The sequence below is a fragment of the Somniosus microcephalus genome, chromosome 6, assembly GCF_052327205.1.
Source record: "Somniosus microcephalus isolate GS21.2 chromosome 6, FLI_Smic_1.0, whole genome shotgun sequence".
NCBI lineage: Eukaryota > Metazoa > Chordata > Chondrichthyes > Squaliformes > Somniosidae > Somniosus > Somniosus microcephalus.
The window spans coordinates 14,662,722-14,684,233 of NC_140992.1; the positions used below are offsets into that span (position 1 = coordinate 14,662,722).

The 21,512-nt window shown below is 47.9% G+C and overlaps 1 protein-coding gene across 3 annotated transcripts in view; it reads left to right on the plus strand.

Annotated features, from left to right (window-relative positions):
• Positions 1–21,512, plus strand: part of dhx36 (DEAH (Asp-Glu-Ala-His) box polypeptide 36) — a 109,091-nt gene that overhangs the window by 77,271 nt on the left and 10,308 nt on the right. For 2 of the 3 annotated variants that reach the window (XM_085989754.1, XM_085989752.1), the window contains exons 16-22: positions 4,016–4,133; positions 5,487–5,585; positions 11,521–11,694; positions 13,628–13,714; positions 15,792–15,875; positions 19,999–20,098; positions 20,210–20,300. In XM_085989754.1, the coding sequence (XP_085845880.1) occupies positions 4,016–4,133; positions 5,487–5,585; positions 11,521–11,694; positions 13,628–13,714; positions 15,792–15,875; positions 19,999–20,098; positions 20,210–20,300 (753 nt within the window). The remainder of the gene's footprint in view (positions 1–4,015; positions 4,134–5,486; positions 5,586–11,520; positions 11,695–13,627; positions 13,715–15,791; positions 15,876–19,998; positions 20,099–20,209; positions 20,301–21,512) is intronic. The other variant, XM_085989753.1, reaches the window with a different exon arrangement.

Below are 21,512 nucleotides of genomic sequence, written 5' to 3' on the forward strand. Positions count from 1 at the left end.
CATAGGAATTGCTGGATTAAAAAAAAGACGATGGTAGTTTGCCTTCTACCATCCTAAGCTCGGACAAAGTCAACATGGATTTACAAAAGGTAAATCATGCTTGACTAATCTACTGGAATTTTTTGAGGATGTAACTGGTAAAATAGATAAGGGAGAACCAGTGGATGTGGTGTATTTGGACGTTCAGAAGGCTTTCGATAAGGTCCCACATAAGAGATTAGCGTGCAAAATTAAGGCACATGGGATTGGGGGCAAGGTATTGACTTGGATAGAGAACTGGTTGGCGGACAGAAAGCAGAGTTGGAATAAACGAGTCCTTTTCCGAGTGGCAGGCAGTGACTAGTGGGGTACCGCAAGGATCGGTCCTAGGACCCCAGCTGTTCACAATATATATTAATGATCTGGACGAGAGAATTGGATGTAATATCTCCAAATTTGCAGACGACACAAAGCTGGGTGGGAGGGTATGCTGTGAGGAGGATGTCGTGAAACTCCAGTACGATTTGGCCAGATTGGGTGATTGGGCAGAAACATGGCAAATGCACTATAATGTGGATAAATGTGAGGTTATCCACTTTGGTGGCAAAAACAGGGAGGCAGATTATTATTTGAATGGCAATAGATTGGGAGCAGGGGAAGTGCAAAGAGACCTGGGTGTTCTTGTGCACCAGTCGCTGAAGGTAAGCATGCAGGTGCAGCAGGCAGTTAAGAAGGCAAATGGTATGTTGGCCTTCATAGCAAGAGGGTTCGAGTACAGGAACAAGGATGTCTTGCTACAGTTGTACAGGGCCTTGGTGAGACCACACCTTGAGTATTGTGTGCAGTTTTGGTCGCCTTATCTGAGGAAGGATGTTCTTGCCATGGAATGAGTGCAGCGAAGATTCACCAGGCTGATACCTGGGATGGCAGGAATGACGTATGAGGAGAGAATGTGTCGATTGGGCTTATACTCACTGGAGTTTAGAAGATTGAGAGGGGATCTCATCGAAACCTATAAAATTCTGTCAGGCCTGGACAGATTAGATGCAGGAAGGATGTTTCTGATGGCCGGGGAGTCCAGAACCAGGGGTCATAGTCTAAGGATAAGGGGTAAGCCATTTAGGACTGAATTGAGGAGGAATTTCTTCACCCAGAGAGTGGTAAACCTGTGGAATTCTCTGCCACAGAGGGCGGTGGAGGCCAGTTCATTAAATATATTCAAGAAAGAGTTGGATATATTTCTTAAGGCTAAAGGGATCAAGGGATATGGGGAGAAGGCAGGGACAGGGTACTGAATTTGGATGATCAGCCATGATCTCATTGAATGGCGGAGCAGGCTCGAAGGGCCGACTGGTCTACTCCTGCTCCTATTGTCTATGTTTCTATGGTACTTGCATAATCCAGCGATAATGGAGCTGTTGACTAATCACAGCAATCAATCTCTATCAATGAGTCTACAACAGACCCAGACATGAGGCGTGGAAAACCCCCCAATAGTGGAGAGCTTGGAGAACCACAGGTCCAAACTCACCTTGTTCCTCTCGAGCACACTACACTTATCCCATGTCATGTCTCAAATTACTCATGGACTGGATCCCAAAATGGTATTTTCTGAAAGAAATCTAATTTGCATTTGAATGAATCCATACTACAGGAAACTTTCGATTAACCGGCACCTAAATAACCGGAAATGTCGGTTAACCGGCAAAATTCAGGAGTAGGTTCAGGTAACTTTTATTACTTGCCTTCCTCCATGTGTTGCTGTGCAAGGATGTGGCTGCAGCTGTTGCTAAGCTACAGAGACGCTTGCAACTTGTGGCCATTGTTTTGAACCTGTTGCTAAGCAACAGGGTTTGTTGCTTTATACGGAGCTCTCAGCTCCGTATCTTTTACTATAGCGTTCAGTTATCCGGAATTTTTGATGAACCGGCACCGCGTCGGTCCCGTCCGTGCCGGATAAAAAAAAGTTTCCTGTACTGTATTCTGCACATTACTTGATTTAAAAAAAAATGTCTTTGTTAAAAATAGCCTCGGTAGATAACCCTCTCAGTCATCCGGAATTTTTAATCAACCGGCAACACGCCGGTCCCATCGGTGCCGGATACCAAAGAGTTTCCTGTAGCTGCTTCCACTGTCTCCCCGGGGAGTCTGTTCCATAGATTGACCACTCGCCCACTGAAATATTGTTTCCGCAGATTGGTTTTGAATTTACCCCCCTTCAAGTGCAGGTCGTGTCCTCTGGTTGTACTGCTCTGGACAAGGTGAAACAGCTCGTCATGGTCTGCATCATCTAGTCCCTTTTTAGAATTCTAAATGGCCTCCTTCTGTGCTGTAAACTTCTGTGATTCTAAAAACAGCATCCTAAAAGTGGCTTTACATAATTTCAAGCTTTCTGCCTCTACTACCCTACCTGAGAACCTATTCCAAGTCACGCTTCTTGAAGGACTTGCTGACATTAGTTTTGACTTATACTACAGGTAGACTACCTTTTATCCGAACTTCCGAAAACCGAAACCCTCTAAAAACCGAAGGTTTTTTCGTTCAGCGTAAGTCGTGCGCACGACATGACCAGAGTGGCGCACGACCCCCCGCCGCCGACCCCGACTCCCGCCGACCCCCCCCCGACCCCGACTCCCGCCGACCTCCCCCCCCCCCCCCAACGACCCCCACCCCCGCCGACCCACCCCCGACAAATTTCCCAGTCTTATAAAATACCTTCCGAAATCCGAAATTTTCCGAAAACCGAAACACGGCTGGTCCCGAGGTTTTCGGATAAAGGATAGTCTACCTGTAGTTTGAATCTAGTTTTTGCAATATTTAGCTTATACTTTTAACACTGTCTGTCTGGGTCCGGCGTGTCCAAGCATTTTGTCTTTGCTGGGTCATTTAGGTGTGTACTATGGGTCCCCACGGGTTGCATATAAAATTTAATCCTTCCTGTTAATTTGCATAGACCTCAAATTGTTGCTACTAACAGACTTTTGGTGTTCTTCCTATTTAAGGCATATTCACCAATGAGGCAGTGGCACCAAGTATAGCCTTTCCAAACCTTGAGGCTCAGAAATATCAGTGTAAATAGAACTGCACTGTCTGGGCTTTGTGGGATCGTCGGGGCTTGCATGTGACAGTAATGTAAATTTGACACCCCATATCTAGGCAGTCGCCTGGCTCAGAGTACAGGCAAGACTCCTGTCATAATCACTGTTAGTCTGATCTCTGAAGAGGATCCCAAGGTGATTCTGTTCTTTTCCTACTGTTTTTGGGGGTGGAATCCCTAATGCCAGATGCACCTTTAACCACGTTTGTCTTAGTGCTGCATCTCTCGGTTCTAGTGTTCCAGATACCCTCTCTTTAGTGGAGAGAATCATAGAATGATACAGCACAGAAGGAGGCCATTTGGCCCATCGTGCCTGTGCAGCTCTTTGAAAGAGCTGTCCAATTAGTCCCATTTCCCCTGCCCTTTCCCCATAGTTTTTTTCCCCTTGAAGTATTTATCCAGTTCCCTTCCGAAAGTTACTATTGAATCTGCTTCCGCCATCCTTTCAGGCAGCGCAGTCCAGATCATCATAACTTGCTGAGTTAAAAAAAAAAAAAAGATTCTTCTCATCTTGTTTTCTGTCCCTGCAACCTCCGTCTGTTCTTGGAACTTATAAAAGTCAGGCTCCCAGGGCGAGGTGTTCAACCCTTTGACATCATCAGGTGCTGGAGTACTTGCACACGATCAATGCAAGAATGCCTGTCGATGAAGACTGCCAATTGGGTCAACAACTGAGGATGTGAATCTGTGTCTCAACGTTTTTGTTGCACTGTGTTGAGTCCCAGCACACTGTACTTGATTGCCTTGAGTGCAGTCTATTGCCTGAAGTTGCAGCACAGCACATAGAATGGATTTTATTTTCCTGTCTAGACGGGCCAATGACCATCACATTGCAGCTCTAATTTGTGAACCATCTTGTACAGATGGAGAAACTGCAGCTAGTGGTGCACGTCTGTTTATCTTGTCAATCCCAGCTAAAATTGTTGTGTCCACTTCTAGGGTGCAGCCAGGTGCCTGTTACCACTTGTACAATGGATTACGAGAGAGCCTTCTAGATGACTATCAGCTACCAGAAATCATGAGGACGCCACTTGAAGAGCTTTGCTTACAGATAAAGGTTAAAAATAATTGCATTTCAACAATTTAAATCTTCAAAGTTGCCCGTTGTTAATATTCAGCAAAATGGGCCAGTTTCCATGTAAATACTGCGACAGAGTTATCTATTTATATCCCTCATTAAGAATGTGCAATGCCAGAAAAGACCACTGTGGTCACAATTTGGGATGTAGAAGGACCGCAAATCCATTCAATCTCATTATCCACGATCCTGTCCTCCCATTACAGCTTGTAACATCGACCTGCGGAGGCAGACAGACCTCAGTTTAACATCTCACTCCCTGACCATGAGTCTTGAACCCACAGAATTCTGACCCAGAGGGTACATGTGATCTCCTGGACTGGTCTCGATCGCTTGAGAGGAATTTTCCAGAGTACTTTTTCCCTTATTGGCCCTGGTGTTTTTTTCTCTCTCTTTTTTGCCTATCCCAGGAGATTACATGGCTGTAGGGGGGTGTGGGAGGGGTAAGGAAGTGTCTAGTCATGATGCTCTGGCCATCATGAGGTGGGACCGGCTTGATGGACCAGCTGGCCTTTTCCGGTCCGCCAATTCTCGAGTGTTCAGAGCCTAGTGGTTATGGTACTGGATTAGCAACCCAGTAATTGTGAAATCAGATCCCACCATGGCAAAGGATCTGGTAATGTATGGACCAGGGAAGCACTCGCACACACAGAACAGACCAGAGAACATCCTCCGACTCACCGCTATAATATATTAAAAATGTTACGTCGAGCGCACACAGAAGTCACATTTTGTTTTAATGCTCGGTGCTTTGGTGATACCGCTCGAAGCTAGCTAGCAATTTTCAATCTGCAAAGTACCCTGATCAGACACCAATTAAACCTGGACCTTTGGGTTTGTGTTTATTTAACAGCAGCTAGGCTTAAAGAGACACAGTTCCATCTTGGCAGCAGATTTATACATAAACATGGTGTAACGCTGCTGTCCTTTTGAAGCCGGTATCATCTGACTTGGATGCTGAATATGGCAGAAGCTCTGCTGGAATACCTGGGTTTATAGTCCGCTCGTTCGTTCATTCATTCCCAAGTGGGAAATTTAATTGAATTTGACACTTGGTTGCCAACTGACGATTAGATCATCTTTTCATGATTGTGTCTCTTAATATAAGATGTCTGCCATTTCGATTTGGACTGGTTAAATAACTCCTGTAGTTTTAATGATCTAAAGATATAAAAATAGAATACATTGAGGACACAAGTTGTAAATTACAAGAATTTTTTGATAGAAGGTTGGTTAAAAAAAAACTACCGGTTGACTGAGGAAGCTTTGCCTACATCTCTAAGTGTGGCAATATATTTTAGTAAACGGCTGTTCTTTTTATATTTTCTGTAGATTTTAAATCTTGGCCAAATTGCCCATTTCCTGGAGAAGGCGATGCAGCCTCCGTCAAAGGAAGCAGTCAACTTGGCTGTGACTCACCTTAAAGAGCTGGTAAGTGGTTGCTGACCTAAAGCGACAGGATGAGTCTGCTGACAGAGGCAAGCTCATCTCCTTCTGCTGGCTGACTGTGAAGCTGCCGGTTAAAAGTGATTTTTCCTTTGACGTCTCAGTGACCACGTCGGTGCAGCCCCGAGTCCAGTCACGGAATCATAGAATAGTACCGCACAGAAGGAGGCCACTCAGCCCATCGAGTCTGCGCCGGCTCTTTCGAAGAACAATCCAGTTAGTCCTGCTCTTTCCCCAGATCCCTGCAATTTTTTTTCTCCTTTCAAGTATTTCTCCAATTCCCTTTTGAAGGCTACTATTGAATCTGTTTCCACCGCCCTATCAGGCAGCGCGTTCCAAATCCTAACTGCTCGTTGCGTAAAAAGCTTTTCCTCATGTCGCCTCTGGTTCTTTTGCAAATCACCTTCAATCTGTGCCCTCTGGTTATCGACCCTTCAGCCATTGGCAACAGTTTCTCTTTATTGACTTGGTTGTGGCCTGACCTGACACTGGGACGAAGTGGAGTGAGCGTCCCTACAGGAAAGAGTCTCATCCCACTTCTCTTCACAGCTCTTGGGCAAAAGGCAGGAAGCAACTGCTGCACTTGGTTGCAGTGCTGAGTGGCCAGCAAGGCCAGATGTAGTTTTTAAATTTATTTTACTTTAGAGGGGATGAGCGAAATGCATTAGATTGCCCTGCGATTGATTGTCTTTGTTACCCTTTTAAAAATGTTATACCCTCTTCCGTTGTCTTAACATTCCAGTCACCCAGCATTGCACACCGTGGCTGCAGTGTGTACTACCTACAGGGTGCGCTGCAGCAACTCGCCAAGGCTTCTTCCACAGCACCTCCCAAACCGGTGACCTCCACCATCTAGAAGGACAAGGGCAGTGTGGTAAACCACTGTTTGTATTCCTGTTTGTCCTGTTTGTATTCCACTGTGTACATGCCTGGACATGCCTCGGCTGACTCCTCCCACAGGTCCTAGTATAAAGGTGACTGCTCCCCAGCCCTTGGTATCCTGGACCGGTCGACCACTCGAGGCAGACCTCCATTCTGTTGTTAATAAAAGCCTTTAGTTACTCTTCTAACTCTCAGTCTTTTATGAGTAATTGATAGCGCATCAATTTTATTAACAACATTTTTATAATGGAGAAGATCCTCACACCAGCATGCCTGGACTTAGATCATCGGGAGGCGGACTCATCCACCAAGTTTACTCACTGGCTTAAGTGTTTCGAAAAATTCCTGACCGCCTCCGAAGCAATCAAATCGGACGAGGACAAACTGGATGTCCTGACCTCCAAAGTGAACCACCGAGTGTACTCGGTCATCCAAGACGCGACCTCGTACGCGGATGCTATCAAGCTCCTCAAGGACCAGTACACGCGCCCAGTGAACGAAGTGTACGCCAGGCACCTCCTGGGGAGTCGTAAACAACAACCTGGGGAATCGACCGTGGAATACCTTCAGGCACTGTGTGTGCTTGGCCGGGCCTGTGGTTGTAAGGATGTAAAGGCCGCCGTGTACACAGAGGAACTTATCCGGGACGCTTTTGTAGCGGGCCACAGATCCAATTACACACGACAGCGACTGTTGGAGCAGAGTAACCTCGACCTCAACAAGGCCTCTGAACTCGCACTATCGTTGGATGCAGCCTACCAGGGCATGGATGCCTACTCCTCTGCACCGTGGACGCCGCGGGGAATGACAGCCTGGGACACGGTAGGACCGCCTCATAGCGCCGTGCCACCCCAGCCACACCCCAACAACGGCCCAACTACCGCAGCAGTGTCCCAAGGCCAGACAGCAGTGCCCCAAGGCCAGAAATGCTACTTCTGTGGCCAGGCAAAACACCCCAGAGCGCGCTGCCCGGCGAAAAACGCGATCTGCTCGGGCTGCGGGAAGAAGGGACACTACGCTAGCGTCTGCAGGGCCAAAGCCACCCCGAACCCCAGCAGCGCCGCGTGTGGGCCATGCGGGCCGCCATTTTGGACCTCCCCGGCCGTGTGCGAATCACCGGTACAGCAGCCATTTTGGACGCCTCCAGCCACATGGGGATCATGGACGCCGCCATCTTGGACGACAGCCGGGACGCAGCAGGCCCCCGACACCGCCTCATCTGATACCCGCAGCGACACACCGACCCCTACGCTGGCATCCGTTACACTGGACCAAGCGAGACCGCACCAACTGGCCAGTTCCACAATGGACATTAAGGTAAATGGTCACGATACAATCTGCCTTTTTGACTCTGGGAGCACGGAGAGCTTCATCCACCCCGACACGGTGCGGCGTTGCTCTCTCCCAGTCCTGCCTGCGCAACAGCGGATTTCTATGGCCTCCGAGTCCCAGTCGGCGGACATCGGCGGCTACTGCGTGGTGACACTCGTAGTAGACGGGACCGTGTACGATCATTTTAAACTTCTGGTCCTGCCTGACCTCTGCGCTGCCGTCCTGCTGGGGTTAGATTTTCAGTGCCACCTTAAAAGTGTTACGATGGCGTACGGTGGACCCCTACCCCCACTCACAGTCCGCAGCCAGCAGCTTCCAAATTGCCCGCCGCGCACCAGGTGCAACCTCTCCACACTCAGAGACACCCCCCCACCACTGTTTGCTAACCTCACCCCCGACTGTAAGCCCATCGCCACAAAGAGCAGGCGATACAGTGCCGGGGACAGGGTTTTCATTAAAACCGAAGTGGAGCGGCTCCTGAAAGAAGGGATTATTGAGGGCAGCACCAGCCCCTGGCGAGCCCAGGTTGTGGTCGTTAAGACCAGCGAGAAGCAGCGCCTGGTCATCGACTACAGCCAGACAATAAATCGCTACACCCTGCTGGACGCCTACCCACTCCCCCGTATAGCTGATATGGTCAACCAGATCGCGCAGTACCGCGTCTTCTCGACCATTGACCTGAAATCAGCGTACCACCAGCTCCCCATCCGCCCTGAGGACCGCCAGTACACTGCCTTTGAGGCAAACGGCCGCCTCTTATCACTTCCTTAGGGTTCCCTTTGGCGTCACCAACGGGGTCTCCATCTTCCAAAGGGAGATGGACCGGATGGTAGATCAAAATGCGTTGCAGGCCACTTTCCCATATCTGGACAATGTGACCATCTGCGGCCGTGACTTGCAGGACCATGACGCAAACCTCGAAAAATTCCTCCGCACCGCCCAACTCCTAAACCTGACATATAACAAGGAGAAGTGCATATTCCGCACAAACCACCTCGCCATCCTTGGCTGTGTTGAACACGGAGTCATCGGCCCCGACCGGATGCGTCCCCTTATGGAACTTCCACTGCCCCACTGCCTCAAGGCCCTGAAGAGGTGCCTAGGGTTTTTCTCCTATTACGCCCAGTGGGTCCCCTACTATGCGGACAAGGCCCGTCCGCTGATCAAGTCCACCTCTTTTCCCTTGACGGCAGAGGCCCGCTTAGCCTTCCACCGTATCAAGGAGGACATTGCCAAAGCCACCATGCACGCAGTGGACGAATCCATCCCCTTCCAGGTGGAAAGCGACGCGTCCGACTTTGCCCTGGCCGCTACCCTCAATCAGGCGGGGAGACCCGTGGCCTTCTTTTCACGAACCCTCCAAGGCCCGGAGACCAGACACTCCGCTGTTGAGAAGGAGGCCCAGGCGATTGTGGAGGCTGTGCGTCATTGGAGGCACTACCTGGCCGGAAAACGATTTACCCTGCTCACTGACCAGCGTTCAGTTGCTTTTATGTTTAACAACAAGCAGAGGGGCAAAATCAAAAATGACAAGATCTTGAGGTGGAGAATCGAACTTTCCACCTACAACTACGAGATCTTGTACCGGCCCGGGAAGCTAAATGAACCCCCGGATGCGCTATCGCGTGGCACCTGCGCCAGCGCGCAGATCGATAGACTACGGGTCCTCCACAATGACCTCTGCCACCCGGGGGTCACCAGGTTCTTCCACCTCATCAAGGCCCGCAACCTGCCTTACTCTATTGAGGAGGTCAGGACCATGACCAGGAACTGCCAAGTCTGCGCTGAGTGCAAACCACACTTTTATAGACCAGACAGGGCCCACCTGATAAAAGCCACTCGCCCCTTCGAGCGCCTGAGCGTCGATTTTAAAGGGCCTCTCCCCTCCTCCGACCGCAATGTGTACTTCCTCAATATTATTGATGAGTACTCCCGTTTCCCGTTCGCCTTCCCCTGCCTGGACATGACCAGTGCCACGATCATTAAATGTCTGAACAACCTCTTCACCCTGTTCGGCTTCCCCAGCTATATCCATAGCGACCGGGGCTCATCGTTTATGAGCAACGAACTCCGTCAGTACCTGCTAACTAGGGGTATTGCCACAAGCAGGACCACCAGTTACAACCCCCGGGGGAACGGACAGGTGGAAAGAGAAAATGCGACAGTTTGGAAGGCCGTCCTGCTAGCCTTAAAGTCTAGGGGCCTTCCAACCTCCCGCTGGCAGGATGTGCTCCCCGATGCGCTCCACTCTATTCGGTCACTGCTCTGCACTGCCACTAACGCCACCCCTCATGAGAAAATGTTTGTCTTCCCAAGGAAGTCCACATCAGGGACATCGCTACTGCTATGGCTGACGTCCCCAGGGCCGGTCCTACTGAGAAGACACGTGAGGACCCATAAAACGGACCCCCTGGTCGAGAGGGTCGACCTCCTCCACGCCAACCCCCAGTATGCTTACATCGCATACCCGGACGGGCGGGAGGACACAGTCTCCATAAGAGACCTTGCACCCTCGGGGACCACAGTAACCCACTACCCACTACCACCCCCCCCCACGATCCGATATCCAGCCCCAGCAGACGGCAGGCCTGGGCCCCGCGACCCGCTCGACATCTACGAGGACGACACGCCTGTGCCACAGCCTACGCTGGACTCGACGCCGGAAGCTTCACTACCCCTGCTGTCGCCACGCCGATCACAGCGGCAGACAAGACCTCCGGAGAGACTCCAATACACTAACTTTTAATACACTTCACCCCGCCGGACTCAATTTTAAACAAGGGGTGAATGTGGTAAACCACTGTTTGTATTCCTGTTTGTCCTGTTTGTATTCCACTGTGTACATGCCTGGACATGCCTCGGCTGACTCCTCCCACAGGTCCCAGTATAAAGGTGACTGCTCCCCAGCCCTTGGTATCCTGGACCGGTCGACCACTCGAGGCAGACCTCCATTCTGTTGTTAATAAAAGCCTTTAGTTACTCTTCTAACTCTCAGTCTTTTATGAGTAATTGATAGCGCATCAGGCAGCAGGTGCATGGGAACACCACCACCTCCCAAGTTCCTCTCCAAGTCACACATCATCCTGACTTGGACTATTTGTCGCTGGGTCAAAATCCGGAAACTTGCTACCTAACGACATCATGGGAGACCTTCACTGTCCGGACTGCAGGGGTTCAAGAAGAAGGCCCACCACCACCTTTTCAAGGGCAAGTAGCAATGGGCAATAAATGCCAGCCTTACTACCAATGCCCATATGCCAAGACTGAGTTTTTAAAAATTGACCAAAAAAAATGTCAAAATACATTTCCATGATTATCATTTAATTACAACATGGGTGCATGTATTCAGCATCCTTGTCACTTCTACCAGGAAGTACTGGAAATGGAGACGGAGGTCGGAGAGCCAGCGGAATTTTGTAATTATTAATTCTCGGGATGTGGGTGTTGTTGGCAAGGCCGGCATTTATTGCCCATCCCGAGTTGCCCTTGAGAAGATGTTTCCCTTCCGTATTTCCTTTTCACTTACACACCTCAAAACTGACAAAACGAGCAGAAAAGACCTGAAAAATCTGTGCCCGTGTGCAGGTGGTTATGACCATAGCCGTACGGCTATTTTGTTCCGTTAATTTTGCTTTCATAATAGAGTTGCCTGGGGCTTGTAGAACTTTCTAAAGTTTGTTTAAATTTCTTTTTTCCTTTCCCACAGAACGCCTTGGATAGGAATGAAGAGCTTACTCCGCTCGGGGTCCATTTAGCCCGTCTGCCAGTTGAGCCCCACATCGGGAAAATGATTCTGTTTGGAGCGTTATTGTGCTGTTTGGATCCTGTCCTCACCATCGCAACCAGCCTCAGTTTCAAGGATCCGTTCGTGATCCCATTGGTAAAGTGCCAGGATTATTCTCAGAATGATAGCTGAGCTAATGGGGTTAAACAAGAGGATTTGAGTATAAGAGTAAAGCTGTCTTGCTGCAATTATACAGGGCCCTGGTGAGACCACTCCTGGAGTATTGTGTACAGTTTTGGTCTCCTTACCTAAGGAAGGATATACTTGCCTTAGAGGGAGTGCAACAAAGGTTCTCCAGACTAATTCCTGGGATGGGGGGATTGTCCTATGAGGAGAGATTGAGTAGACTAGGCCTATATTCCCTAGAGTTTAGAAGAATGAGAGGTGATCTCATTGAAACATACAAAATTCTTACAGGGCTTGACAGGGTAGATGCAGGGAGGATGTTTCCCCCTGGCTGGGGAGTCTAGAACCAGGGGTCACAGGCTGAGAATAAGGGGTCGGCCATTTCGGACTGAGATGAGGAGAAATTTCTTCACTCAGAGGGTGGTGAATCTTAGGAATTCTCTACCCCAGGGGGCTGTGGAGGCTCAGTCGTTGGGTATATTCAAGACAGAGATCGATAGATTTTTGAATATTAAGTGATATGGGGAAAGTGGAGATGAGGCAGAAGATCAGCCATGATCTTATTGAATGGCGGAGCAGGCTCGAAGGGCCAAATGGCTGACTCCTGCTCCTATTTCTTATGTTCTTATTATGAGGACAGGTTGCATAGACTAGGCTTGTATTCAGTGTACAGAAGATTAAGGGGTGATCTAATTGAGGTGTTTAAAATGATTAAAGATTTTGATGGAGTAGACAGAGAAAAACTATTTCCTCCGGTGGGGGAAGTCCAGAACAAGGCGGCATAACCTTAAAATTAGAGCCAGGCCGTTCAGGGATGATGTCAGGAAGCACTTCTTCACACAAAGGGCAGTGGAAATCTGGAACTCTCCCCCCAAAAAAGCTGTTGAGTCTGGGGATCAATTGAAAATTTCAAAACTGAGATTGATAGATTTTTATTAAGCAAGGGTATTAAGGGTTACAGAATGAAGGCGGGAAGATAGATTCAAGATACCGATCAGCCATGATCTAATTGAATGGCAGAACAGGCTCGAGGGGCTGAATGGCCTACTCCTGTTCCTATTAGATGTGCTCTGAGCCTTTAAAGAGCAGTTTGTAGGAGACTTGGGGAAGACATGTTATTCGTGTATTTTTTTGACAGGTGTTGATGCCTGTATATCTCCACCTTATTTACTCAATGGGATCCTGATCTCCTGTGAGGCTTATTCCTCGCCAGGCACTGCAATACTCCAGCTGTATTGAGGGGAAATTGAACAGAAAGATATACTTACGCAACACCTTATCACATTGTCAAAATGCCTCACAGTGCTTCACACAATGCAGTCACTATTGATGTAATTGAGCAGTGGAGGGAAATGTTAAAACATACTCCTGCTCCTATCTTCTATGTTTCTTTATTCAAGAAGGAGTTGGATATATTTCTTAAGGCTAAAGGGATCAAGGGATATGGGGAGAAAGCAGGGACCGGGTACTGAATTTGGATGATCAGCCATGATCGCATTGAATGGCGGACCAGGCTAGAGGGGCCGAATGGCCTACTCCTGCTCCTATCTTCTATGTTTCTATTAAGGCCGAGAAATTTGTCTCGGGAAGTGGCGAGAAAGTGGGCGGTATCGGATTGGCCGCCCGTTGTATGCAGTGCCTGGTATTCCGTTCCATTGACTGCATTAGAACTGAATACCAGACGCTGCGTACCGCGGGCGGCCCATCCGATACCGCCCGCCTTGCGCCATTGCCCGAGATGAGTTTCTAGCCCTTACTGTTTTCGAGGGAGTCTTGGTCTTAGATTTTATTGAAGGCCAAGGGTCTTTCCCTTGGGGCGAGAGGTTTGCAAGAAGGTTTGAAGTTTCTTCCGCGGCGAATAAATGCCGCACATTTAACCCTCCTGCTTTTGTGCCGTTGACAGGGTAAAGAGAAACTGGCAGACGCAAAGCGCCGAGAATTGTCCAAGCAGACCCGCAGCGACCATCTGACCGTGGTCAATGCCTTTAAGGTAGGTACTATTCAGCTATACAAAGGAGAAAATGCAAATGTTGGGAATCTGAAATAGAAACAGAAAATGCTGAGAAGCCACAGCAGCTGTAGAGAGAGATGATCGGTAAACGTTTGAAGTTTCGACTCTTTGTCAGAAGCCTGTGGAGCTACTGTTCTTTTCTCTTTTTAAAAGAAAAATTTTAAATCGTAAAAACTCAATGGATTATTGTCTGCAGAGGTTCTTTTTGTTTTGTGTTTTTCTTTTAAAGAGCAAGAAAGCAAGCAAGACTCGCATTTATATAGCGCCATTCATGACCCCAGGACGTCTCAAAGTGCTTTACAGACAATGAACTACTTTTGAAGTGTAGTCACTGTTGTAATGTAGGAAACGCTGCAGCCAATTTGCGCACAGCAAGCTCCCACAAACAGCAATGTGATAATGACCAGATAATCTATTTTTAGTGATGTTGGTTGAGAGATAAACATTGGCCAGGACACCGGGGAGAACTCCCCTGCTCTTCTTCGAAATAGTGCCGTGGGATCTTTTACATTCACCTGAGAGAGCAGACGGGGCCTCGGTTTAACGGCTCATCCGAAAGGCGGCACCTCCGGCAGTGCAGCACTCCCTCAGTACTGCACTGGATTTTTGTGCTTGTGTCTCTGGAGTGGGACTTGAATACACGACTTTCTGACTCCGAGGCACGAGTGCGACCCACTGAGCCAAGGCTGACATGGCTACCTTCAATGAAGGTCGGGACATAATGGGAACAGTAACGCAGAGTAGCATGTCCTCAAAGTTGGGGGAAATGCAAAGTGGGAGTGCAGTAAAACTCTTACTCTATCCACTTATAAACATATAAATAGCTTTGTTGTGGGGGAAGAGGGTCGCATTTGGTCCTTTACCTCCTGTGCCGAGTTTTGAATCCAGATTAGTGCATTCTCCTCTGAATCTGCCAAACAAAGCGTGGGGAACCCCGACTTGAGTCTTTTTTTCTTTCCCCTCAGCTCAAAATCAGCCAAACTCCCCACTCCTGATTACCAAGGCCTGCTGTTTTGCTGAATAAGTTTAGTTCTATTTTATATTCCATGGGATTCCCCGCTTCCCCTCCCCAGGTGTTGTGGGGGTTGCGTTCCACGATTCCATCCCATTTCTCCCTGAAATTGGAAACTGGTGGCTTTTCCTGAGCACTGTTCACTGACCTCTTGGAAGGTTTGCTCGTGTGGGTGTCAAGTGAAGACAGGGTCGGGCTTGTCTGTGATGCCACCCGTGGTCGAATAGCCTGCCGATGTTCACTCGCATTTGGCCAAGGTACTGGCGGGTGGCTGATGTGTGAATCCACGTCTCAGTTATGAAATAGCGCCTTCGTGAGGAGAGAAAATTGGGCAATAAAAATCAGCAGCGTGAGTTAGCAGAGTTATAACAGACGTACAACCAATTGTGTATCACTTTTCCTACAGTTCTAAGAGTTCATTATGCAAAGATTGCGCTGGGGGTAGTGAAGATGTCAGTGGCTTGCTTCATGGAGAGTTTTGCTAGTTTCCATTTTGGTTTTCACAGGTTTTAATGTAAATAGTTCTGACAAGGATAATATAATGTGCCAAATATTTTTTAGATTGGTATCACAATACAAGTTTCAAAATGGCTCTGAGCCACTATGTTAAATGGTGCCACTAATTGTTGCACACAATCAATTTCATACTGTGAGTGTCACCTTCATGTCTAAGCTTAGATGGCCACGAGCGTTATCCTGCATCTTTGTTGCCTATCATGTGCTGTTGCTATTGCCAGTCTCATTGCTGCTCTTGTTCCTCTCCTTGTGTTGTCCAGCCATCTTTTCCTTGCTTGTTCCTCTCCGCCTCTGCCTTCTCTCATCATGCTTGTCTTGCCTTAGATGCTCTTCTCCCCCTCTGACCCTACATCCAACATATTGGACCTTCCTTTTCTTTTAACTTGGTGAGAAACATTCTTTGAAGTATTCACCCTTTAGAGGATTCTGACAAAGATTATTATCTCGGTTCCGATTCTCCACAGCCAACACCCGGTGTAACAACCTTTCAGTGCGTATTGTCCGTTTGATGAGTGCTTCTATTTTCAGGGCTGGGAAGAGGCAAAAAGAAGAGGTTTCAGGTCAGAGAGAGACTACTGCTGGGAGTACTTCCTTTCGCCAAACAACCTGCAGGTAATAGAACTCTAACAATCTGGGATTGTTCTCCTTGGAGCAGAGAAGGTTAAGGGGCGATTTAATAGAGGCGTTCAAAATTATGAAGGGATTAGATAGAGTAGTTCGGGCAATAACTGTTTCCACTGGCAGGAGTATCTGTAACCAGAGGACACAGCTTTAAGATAATTGGCAAAAGAACCAGAGGGGGCGATGAGAATTTTTTTTTTATGCAGCGAGTTGTGATCTGGAATGCGCTGCCTGAAAGGGCGGTGGGAGCAGATTCAATAGTAACTTTCAATAGGGAATTGGAGAAATACTTGAAAGGAGGAAAAATTTGCAGGGCTACGGGGAAAGAGCAGGAGAATGGGACTAATTGGACAGCTCTTTCAGAGCCAGCACAGGCCCGATGGGCCGAACGGCCTCCTTCTGTGCTGTATGATTCTATTCTGTTGTACAGGATAGAAAAGGGACACGAGTGTGCAGCCCAAATGTCAGTCATGGAATAACAAAAAAAAAGACTTGCATTTGTGCTTATTTTTATCTTGCTAGTTCTATAAACTGCATCTTGACAAGTCCACTGGAATTGCCCTGTGAAGTTGCGAGACCGCCCTGAGGGTCAGCACTAGAAGCAAGTGTCCAGCACAATGACAACATGGAGTATTGAATTGGCTACAGAGAGCTGCTCTTTAGTTGTGGCTGTAACCAGACTCGAGCTTTACTCCAGTGCCAGTCAGAGCTGAGAAGCAGAGTCTGAAGCTTCTGGCCCCTGCTGATTGTGGTTTCTCCTCTCTCCCCTCGCACCCCCCCCCCCCCCCCATCTCAATTAGTTTCCGAAGAAGTGACTCTGTATTCCAACCAGGGGTTTAGAGTGTGTCTCGGTACACGTTCTTAAAGGTAAAGACAATGCAGGAGTTAGTCACATCCGTCACTTCAGCTCTCAACATCCATATCCGAGACTGGCCAAATGTATCATTGCTGTAAATCTGGAGTTGCCATGTCCCAGCAGCGGGTTTATGTGCTGATATTGGACAGTCCTTTTCTCTTGAATAAGAAATGGTTGGGAATTATTAAATCAGTATTTCCTTAATGGAACTTCTACACTTATTTTTTTTTAAAAAGGAGAATTGAATTGTAGATGCAACAGCAGCTTGTATTTCTGTCATGCCTTTAAACTTCCAAAGTGCTTCAGTGAAGAACGCTGACGACGAGCCAGGAAAGGGGAGAAGGTTAGGAGGGAGGGACCAAAATCTTGGTCAAAGAGTTGGGATTTGAAAAGAGGGAGACAGAGAGATTCAGGGAGGAAGTTCCTCTCTGACTCAAAGTTACACGCATGGCAGCGTCTCCAGGCAGTCGTCGGAAGCAAAGTTCCCCCGTAAGCTGCGCTTTGTTCTGAGCGGCCTGTTTCTTTGACTGCGCGGTCCCTTTAAATGTCTGCGCCTGCGCGGTGCTTAATGGAAAAGCCGGTGAGCGGCCTGCGCGGGACCTTTCCCATTACCGTGCGGCTTAGAGGGAAAAATTGGTCAGCAGATGTGTTCAGTGAGAGATTATCGACGAGGTTCCAGGAACAGCTCATAATAATTACGGTCCAGCAGAAACTGGTGGGACATGACTCGTCTAATTGATGTGTAAACCCCCATTTGATAGAGATATACGGGGGCCATTTTAACCTAAACCGACAGTCGGGGAAACTGACGGGAGCGGGCGCAGCGCTGGTTTGTCACCCCACTTGATATTACTCTCCATTGAAGTCATATTGGACAGGGTGTAAAACCCGATCCCGTGGGTTTCCCAACTGGCGAGCTACGTTAAAATTGCCCCCCATTACCATCCCGTTCCAGAAAGAGCCTGCAACCAAGCCTGCAAACCTGTCACTTTGCAAGGCATGTGCTCTGAGCTCCAGCCCATCTCCCCCATCCTGTTCAGGACCAGGATCGACATGGGACGCACTACATAATGAATTTACATTGATCCTTAGCACATTCTCAGGCCATCTTAAGCGCCTCGCGTCCGAGGATTTACTTTCACTTACGAAGGGCAGTCGCCGTTCTTGCTTGGGTAAGCACAGCAGTCAATCTGTACGTGGCAAGGCCCCACAAACAGCAGTGAGATAAATAGTCTATTGTCAAGTCCTCTAATAACCTGGGGTTGTTCTCCTTAGAGCAGAGAAAGGTTAAGGGGAGATTTATTGGAGGCGTTCAAAATTATGAGGGGTTTGGATAGAGTAGATAGGGAGAAACTGTTTCCACTGGCAGGAGGTAACCCACAGATTTAAGATAATTGACAAAAAAAAGCCAGAGGGGGGATGAGGAGAATTTTTTTTTAATGATCTGGAAGGGTGGTGGAAGCCAATTCAATAGTAACTTTCAGAAGGGAATTGGATAAATACCTGAAAAGTAAATATTTGCAGGGCTATGGGGAAAGAGCAGGGTGTGTGGGACTAGTTGGATAGCTCCAAGAAAATAAAGGACTTGCATTTATATAGCGCCTTTCACGACCACCGGACATCTCAAAGTACTTTACAGCCAATGAAGTACTTTTTGAAGTGTAGTCACTGTTGTAATGTTGGAAACGTGGCAGCCAATTTGTGCACAGCAAGCTCCCACAAACAGCAATGTGATAATGACCAGATAATCTGTTTTTTAGTGATGCTGATTGAGGGATAAATATTGGCCAGGACACCGGGGATGACTCCCCTGCTCTTCTTTGAAACAGTGCCATGGGATCTTTTCCGTCCACCTGAGAGAGCAGACGGGGCCTCGGTTTAACGTCTCATCCGAAAGACGGCACCTCTGACAGTGCAGCACTCCCTCTGTACTGCACTGGAGTGTCAGTGTAATACAGAGGGACTGCTGCACTGACAGTAAAGAGCCGGCACAGGCACAATGGGCCAAATGGCTTCTTTCTGTGCTGTAAGATTCTAAAAGGAGCATGGAAAACAGATGTCGGGTCAGGACGGAACCGGTTAGGGGGCGACCAAAGGTGGGTTTAAAAAGGTACTTATAGGAGCTGAGGGAGCTGGAAAGCTGGAGAGGTTTAGGAAGCGAGTTCCAAAGAACAAGGTCTTGAACACCCAGCTCAATTTCTGTAGAACAAAGCCTTGCATGAGACTGAGATCGACAGATGTTTCTGTTAGGTAAGAGTATCGGGCTCTGGAGCAAAGGCGGGAAAATGAAGTTGAGGTAGAGATTAGCCACGATCTGATTGAATGGCCTCCTCCTGTTCCTAATGTTCCTATGCGACATCATCTTGTTGCACAGCCTGCTGATGCCTTGTTATTTGTATTGCAATTGTCGTCACTTCTGTGCCCGGGGTATTCAATTCAATTCAATTTTATTTGTCATATATGCAGCAGACTTGTACTGCACAATGAAATGTTGATTTTTAAGAGTCCTCCCAACATTGGAATAAATATGGCATAGCAATGATAAAAATACTAATAGAAATACAGTAATAATAAATAAGACAACAGTAATAAATAATAATAAATTATTCGTTCATGAGTCTTATGGCCTGGGGGTAGAAGCTGTTTCGAAACCTGCTGGTACGAGACCGTATACTTCGGTATCTTTTACCAGACTGGAGCAGGGCGAAGAGGTTGTGGCTGGGGTGGCTCGCGTCTTTGATGATTCTCAGGGCCTTCCCCCGGCACCTCTCGGGGTAGATATCCTGCACAGCAGGTAGCTTAATTCCTATAGTATGTTGTGCAGCTTTCACCACCATCTGTAGAGCCTTGCGGTCTGTGGCGGTGCAGTTGCCATACCAGGTAGTGATGCAGCCGGACAAGATACTCTCGATGGTGCACCGGTAGAAGTTGGTGAGAATCTGGGGGGCCATTCCAAATTTCTTCAGTCTCCTGAGGAAGAACAGGTGTTGGCATGCCTTCTTTCTTACGGCGTCGATGTGATGGGATCATGTTATGTCCTCCGTAATGAATACACCCAGGAATTTGAAGCTGCTGACCCTCTCCACCGGGTACAGTATATTGCTATACCGTACACGAAAGATGGAGATTGAGGGCTCTCGATCATGCTTAAGTTTCCATTATGTGGGTGGGGTCCCCTCTATTATGGCGATTAAAGAAGGTTGCATACATGTCGGAATAGTGTTCTGAAATAACCCGTTGCTTATTGCGTCACTACAGATGCTTCATAACATGAAAGGACAGTTTGCTGAGCATCTGCTGGTGGCTGGCTTTGTCAGCAGCAAGAATTCCCGAGATCCCAAGGCAAATATAAATTCAGGTAATTAACGGAAGGAAAATTCATTAAAATCTCAGCAGGGATGAAAATGTGTTTTTTTGTTTCCCACCATCCTGTCAGCTTTTTGACAGAATATCTGTTCTGTTCCGACAGACAATGAGAAGCTAATTAAAGCCGTAGTCTGTGCGGGCTTGTATCCGAAAGTGGCGAAAGTGCGACCAAGTTTCAGCAAGAAGAGAAAAATGTGAGAAAATTACTTTTTCATGTATAGCGCAACCTCACTATGTGAACCTGGGTCATAAATAGAAGATGGTCACTAATAAATCCAATAGGGAATTCAGGAGAAACTGCTATAACCCAGAGAGCGGTTAGCATGTGGAACTCACTACCACAGGGAGTGGTTGAGGCAATTAGCATAGATAGAAACATAGAAGATAGGAGCAGGAGTAGGCCATTCGGCCCCTCGAGCCTGCTCCGCCATTCAATGCGATCATGGCTGATCATCCAAGTTCAGTACCCGGTCCCTGCTTTCTCCCCATATCCCTTGATCCCTTTAGCCTTAAGAAATATATCCAACTCCTTCTTGAATATATTTAATGAATTGGCCTCAACTGCCTTCTGTGGTAGAGAATTCCACAGGTTCACCACTCTCTGGGTGAAGAAATTCCTCCTCATCTCTGTCCTAAATGGCTTACCCCTTATCCTTAGACTGTGACCCCTGGTTCTGGACTCCCCCGCCATCGGGAACATCCTTCCTGCATCTAGTCTGTCTAGTCCTGTTAGAATTTTATAAGTTTTAATGAGATCCCCTCTCATTCTTCTAAACTCCAGAGAGTATAAGCCCAATCGACCCAATCTCTCCTCATACGTCATTCCTGCCATCCTAAGTATCAGTCTGGTGAATCTTCGCTGCACTCCCTCCATGGCAAGAACATCCTTCCTCAGATAAGGCGACCAAAACTGCACACAATACTCAAGGTGTGGTCTCACCAAGGCCCTGTACAACTGCAGCAAGACTTCCTTGCTCCTGTACTCAAACCCTCTCGCTATGAAGGCCAACATACCATTTGCCTTCTTAACCACCTGCTGCACCTGCATGCTTGCCTTCAGCGACTGGTGCACAAGGACACCCAGGTCTCATTGCACTTCCCCTTCTCCCAATCTATTGCCATTCAGATAATAATCTGCCTTCCTGTTTTTGCCACCAAAGTGGATAACCTCGCACTTATCCACATTATACTGCATCTGCCAAATCACCCAACCTGTCCAAATCATACTGGAGTTTCTCTGCATCCTCCTCACAGCACACATGCCCACCCAGCTTTGTGTCGTCTGCAAACTTGTCTAGATCATTAATATATATTGTGAATAGCTGGGATCCTAGCATTTAAGGGGAAGCTAGATAAGCACATGAGGGAGAAAGGAATAGAAGGATATGCTGATAGGGTGAGATGAA